Source organism: Panulirus ornatus, chromosome 25 (genome assembly GCF_036320965.1).
Source record: "Panulirus ornatus isolate Po-2019 chromosome 25, ASM3632096v1, whole genome shotgun sequence".
NCBI lineage: Eukaryota > Metazoa > Arthropoda > Malacostraca > Decapoda > Palinuridae > Panulirus > Panulirus ornatus.
In genome coordinates, this window is record NC_092248.1 from 3,083,265 (window position 1) to 3,089,330 (window position 6,066).

General features: G+C 46.0%; 1 protein-coding gene across 4 annotated transcripts in view; it reads right to left on the reverse strand.

The window, feature by feature from the left end:
• Positions 1 to 4,511, reverse strand: part of LOC139757171 (sodium-dependent neutral amino acid transporter B(0)AT3) — a 242,905-nt gene extending 238,394 nt beyond the window's left edge. For 2 of the 4 annotated variants that reach the window (XM_071677296.1, XM_071677295.1), the window contains exon 1: positions 4,142 to 4,487. In XM_071677296.1, coding sequence (XP_071533397.1) covers positions 4,142 to 4,382 — 241 coding nt within the window. In that variant the 5' untranslated portion in view covers positions 4,383 to 4,487. Of the gene's footprint in view, positions 1 to 4,141 lie in introns of all 4 variants that reach the window. The other 2 variants (XM_071677294.1, XM_071677293.1) reach the window with 2 other exon arrangements.
• Positions 4,512 to 6,066: the final 1,555 nt, after the last annotated feature.

Genomic DNA, 6,066 nt, shown 5'->3' on the forward strand with positions numbered 1-6,066 from the left:
CCCTGCGTGTCGTAGAAGGCGACTAAAAGGGAAGGGAGCGGGAGGCTGGAAATCCTCCCCTCTCGTTTTCTTTTTTTTTTTTTTTTTCTTCCAAAAGAAGGAACAGAGAAGAGGGCCAGGTGAGGATATTCCCTCAAAGACCCAGTCCTCTGTTCTTAACGCTACCTCGCTATCGCGGGAAATGGCGAATAGTATGAAAGAATATATATATATATATATATATATATATATATATATATATATATATATATATATATATATATATATATATATATATTCTACACTGGTAGTTAAAGCGCATCTCGTAGTAATGCATCCAATAACAGTGCGTGCATCCGGTAGAGCGTCGCGTGGGTTTGGTTATATAGAGTGAGGCCTTCGCGTATATCAAGCGTGCTTGGGCACTTAACTCCATCTCTGGACCAGTATTGGATATTACCCCAGGTAATAGGATTTTGGCAGCTTGGCTCCAGAACCGAGGTAGGCGGGGGGGACGACGCAGACGACCTCCCAAAGCAACGGCAAAGTGTTACTCAAGTTTCACGATGGATGGATACAAAAGGCCTATGTGGCATCTCTGTGATGTTTACGTTCGTCAGCTGAGCATGAATGAGGAGGGCCATTCTGGAAATCTTCTCGTTTTCTTTTTTTCGCTTCCCATACTTTAACTACAGGTGCCACTATCTTTGATACTGCAAGAATTAAAGGTCATATGATATCAAGACGACCTGCAGTAGTACCGTTAATGCTTCAAGGTTAAAGGAACAAGTTGTATGTACTTTAGGGCGAAAGTTACTTTCAACATTTTAAAAACTACAGATACATCAGCACGATGCTTCGTCCCTTATTCACGAAGGAACGAACCCTCGATCACAACGGTACGACCCTTAAGCATGACGGAACGACCCTTGAGCACAACGGTACGACCCTTAAGCACGACGGCAACGACCCTTAAGCACGACGGTACGACCCTTAAGCACGACGGTACGACCCTTTATCACGACGGTACGACCCCTCGGGCATGATAAGAGAATGGTGGTATACTCTCGATGCCCAAAAGTTGTAACGTCGAAATCACGTAATCACAACTTCACAACTACATTCCGTACTTAGTATATCTTAAGACAACAACCATAACAATCTTATGATATATTTTTTCCCCCATTTCAATTACTAAAGTGAGTATGGCTCGATGCAATTCCTATCAGCCAGTCTCGCTTGCATTAGCAGACGACTGTAAGCCCCCAGTTCAGTCTGCCTCACAGGTCTCTTCAATTCGAATGTTATGTGGCGTAAGGCACAAGGTTAATTTACATTGGTTGACTACAGAGGTGTGCAAGGCTTGTAAATATACTCTGAACAAAGGCGTAGAGAGGGTTTACATAAGCTGAACAGGGGGTGTAAGGCTTGTTTACGTAAATAAGAGGCGTAGAACTTGTTTTCATACGATGAACAGAGGCGTGGGGGCTTGTTTACATACACAGAAGAGGAGTAGTGCTTGTTTACATACGTTGAATAGGTGTACGGGTTGTTTACATACACTGAAGGAGCATAAAGCTTGTTTATAGATAATAAACAGGAGCAAGGTGTGCTTAAAGTCGAATCATGGCAGGCCTGTTTGCTGGCTCGAGGATTGTTTGCTTTCGACAAAGCCGGAGGGGTTCTTTGCAAAAATGATGAATTTGTTTACATGTGGTGATGTGCAATCGCTTGTTTACGCGCAACGGCTATGCCCTCTGGCTGTTTACATGCCTAAAAAGGCGCAAGCTTATTCGACATGTGTGCATTCAAGCACATGTTGTTTGCACGATGAAAAGGCACAAGACAGTGATTTTCTTTTTGATTCATGAGTATACTAAGTTTACAATCAGTTATAACTGGTCAACTCTCACTTCAGAAATACGGCCAACATAGTTTACATCTGATGGGGAAATACGTCCAGGTTTACATTCGCTGATTACTAGCACTTATTTTGTCTGCATCTGACCATTACTGGGACCATTAGCTTGATCTAGGCTTTGTTTACATCGCATAACTTACATCGACCGTTGTTTACATTCCATAACCACCTGCGCTGGTTTTGTTTACACCCCTTTATAATCTGCGGTAGATCTCTTTATATGCTATCAAAAAACTTGTAGTTGTTTACATTCCATACAAAATACTTGTGGTTTAGTTTACATTCCATACAAAGCTTGTAGTTTTGTTTACATTCCATACAAAAAGCGTGTAGTTTTGTTTACATTCAATACAAAAACCTGTTTTGTTTACAGTTCATACAAAAACTTGTTTACATCCATAAAAACGCGGTAGTTTTGTTTAAATTCCCATAATCATTAACGCTAGTTTTGTTTGCACTTCATACAAACTTGTAGTTTTGTTTACATTCCATAAATAACTCGCTGTAGTTTTGTTTACATTCCATAACTAGACCTGCTTTTGTTGTTTAAATGCCACCACCAACACAGGAGCTGTTTGCACACCATTGCCACAGACACTAGTCTTGTTTACGTTCCATAATCACTAACGCTCATTCATACTTCCGGCTGTTCACATACCACTAACTCGAGTATTGTTTACATGCCGGCAAGAAGTGTTCGTTTATAACGAGACTCATTTACCGTATACGTCATCAGTCCCATCTGTTTACACTTAAAGGTCTGATAGTACGGGTATTGTTTACATCCGGTGCCTATGTGTTTACACTGGACGACTCCCGGCGTCATGTCATGGCCATACCTCCACGCCATGCGAGTCTGCACGCGAGTGTGTCTATCTGTAAATTCTAACCCATTTGTACTGTATGGGGAGGGGTGTTTTACACTCGTGGGGCGCCCTAACGCGCGCGCGCGCGTGTGTGTGTGTGTGTGTGTGTGTGTGTGTGTGTGTGTGTGTGTTACATAATCACGGGTAACTCCCGTAACACTTTTCTTACGTCAACGCACGACGCCCCCCCCGCGGGAGTAACCAGAGAGTACACTACCTCCGTCGTTAACTTTCTTGCCTGTCGGGCCCACGGTGGGGCCCCAACACCTCGCGCCCCCCCCTCGAACGACGCACGTCTGTCTCACCAACACGCGTACTCGGGTTTACGTAACTTCTGGTCGTCTCCCACTACTACTACTACTACTACTACTACTAGATCAGGGTTGAGGAAGAGTACTGCACACCACACCACCCCCATCTAGACCTCTCTCTCTCTCTCTCTCTCTCTCTCTCTCTCTCTCTCTCTCTCTCTCTATCTCTCTCGACAATTTCGGTCGAGAGGCAGAGATTTTCCACTGAAACTCTTGGGAATTGTATCTTAACCTTGAGGCACTTTTGCCGAAACTCTTGGGAATTCCCACTTATACTTGGGGGGCATTTCAGCCGAAAGTCTCCGGAATATCGGATGAAAATCTTAGGCATTTGTGCTGAAACTCTCAGGATTTTCGGCTCATTTCCAGGAATTTCTTCTGGGAGTCTTCGACAATCGAGCTCTGAAACGTGGGGGAATTTCTTTCTCACTCGAGATGGTTCCTGCATCCAAAGACTTCAATCTGTCTATTGGTTAAAACACGAATTCAAAGCTTTTACTTGAATGCATTTCGGTGCCATGATATCAATATACGACGTGTGTCGTTATCGTATAATCAAGAAAATCATTATATGTGACGTGTCGCGTCTTGGAAACCAGGTGGTAAGGTTTGCGTTGTGAGGCAGGGAGGTGAGTGAGGCAAGCCGGCCGGTGGCGGTGTGGTGGACCAGCAAGTGTGTGTGTGTGTGTGTGTATGTACTTACCTGACGGGCCTCTGACCCGCCTCCCGTCGCCAGCAACACAAACCCTCCCCACACGATGCCGTTCACTCCCACCTCCTCACCAGTTTACCTTTAAGACGATGCTTTTGAGCCTAGGGGGGAGCTACCGGGGTGCCACGCGGGTTATACAACGGCGATGAAAGTTATTTACGGTCTTCGGGCGGACGAGCAGAGGGTGGTGGGGGAGGTGGTGTTAAATACTACTAGCACACGAGGTCTTCTGGTTAATCAGATCCCTTCGCATGGGGTCAGTTGAGCGGTGTGTTCAGGTGGGTTTGGGGGTAAGGGAGTAACGAGTGAGTGAGTGCTTGCTTGTTAAAGGAAGTGCTTTAAGGGTACGTACCTCCGCCGTCCTGCTGCACCAGGTAGGGGAAGCGCCACACGTTGCCCAGCCCCACCGACAGGGAAATACAGGAGAGCATGAACTGCATCTTGGATCCCCACGCGGCACGCTCCTCCGACACGGGCACCTCGATAGTCACGGTCCCCTCCTCCTCCTCCTGATTCAGGGGGGAGAATTCCACCACACCATCGTCCGCCTCCTCTAAGTTGACAGGTCTAGGAAGGTGTCTCTTAGCCTCCATTCTGACACGATCGCACGGGGGGGAAAAAACACAGCACAGGGCAAGGCAGCCAGCAGTTAGGGAGGTCCTTTCGCTTACGTTACCAGAATTGTACTGGCTGCTGCCTGGCGTGTGTCTTGGGCGAGAGCCCACCAGTAAGGCCACCACGCTCGGCACTCGTGGGGACCCCCCCCTTACCTCACCTCTCGTAACCTGGCTTGCACTCTAACCTTATACACACACACACACACACACACACACACACTCGGGGTCTAAACGTACGTAATATCCTAGATTATGAGATGCGCGTTTCGCTAAAGGAAAATAGGAGTATACCAGGACAGGAAGATCGTATGAGCAGTGTTTGATCCCCTTCAAGTTAGGTATGTGAGTAAAACCACAAAAGATCGCTGCAGTAAAATCAAGAACGCTGTTGGCTGGTATTGGACCTAAAGGATTAAGTAATGTAAGAAAAAGAGAGGGAAATACAAAAAGGTTTGAAAACTCCTAAGTCGCTTATGTTGTGTTAAACCTCTGCGCACGAAAATGACGACCCTTGAGCACTTTATAGACGACGCTCGAGCACGAACGCACGACCCTTGAGGGCGTCTACACGACCCGAGCACGAACGTACGACCCTCGAGCACGTCGGCACGACCTCTTCCGCACGATGACCCGACTATCTGGTGTACTAGCGTGACCTTCGACCTGACCTTTGTGGGTCTGGCTAAAGGTAACATTAACACACCCCAGGGTCGTACAGTCGTGCTCATGAACCGACCCTATCGTCATGCTCAAGGGTCGTTCTGTCTCGTTTAAGTGGATTACAGCCCCTCCCCAAAAAGAGATTGTTAATCGGGATATGTCTAATATATAAGCTTAGTATGAAAAAAAAATCTAATCCTATTTGGAACGAGAAATGTCGTGTCAGAAAATGTGAAATATGGTGGACAGACACAGAAGGACGAGGTTTTGATGTCAATGAAAAACAAGAAACACATCCAGCAAGTTATGAGTGTAGAAAATGAACTCCATATAATCAGTGTAGAAAATGAACTCCATATAATCAGTGTAGAAAATGAATTCCATACGTTCACAGAAATCAGAATTGTAGCCAACTCTTTCGTCTCCTCAACGCATAACTCAATTCGTTCTTACTAATTCCTCCCTAATTGCCTTAATTCACTTTCCCTTCCCACCTCCTGACTGCAAAACTGGTTCTTTCTTCCCTCACAATGGGCATAATCTCTCCTCTTAACTCGCACCTGGGCAGCACCTCGGAATGGCATGGCTATAACCCAGTTAGAATCGCCTGCGCGTGAATGTTAATTTTCCTCCTCTATTCATATCTCTTCCCCAAAACCTGACTCGTTTCCGGGAAGTTCAAAACGCGAAAATATAAGCGCGCCATAACAGACATGTCCCTCACAACCATAGCCTACAGCTCTTACCACACTGGAAACTGCCCTTCCCCTAAAAGCTATTGGTGGATGTAGCGCGCAGTCATTCCAAGCTTGAGTGGAAGCAGAAGCCTTCTGCCTTGCTTAATCTCCAGTCTCTTCCCACACATCTCCTCTCGTTGGCCACCTCAGTGTCAGCAGCAGAGGCCTGTGTTACAGGAATAGAGATAACCAATGAGACTTCTTAGTAGAACCAACAGGTTTACGAGGACCTTCGGAGGGAACGCAAATGCATCAATAGCAGA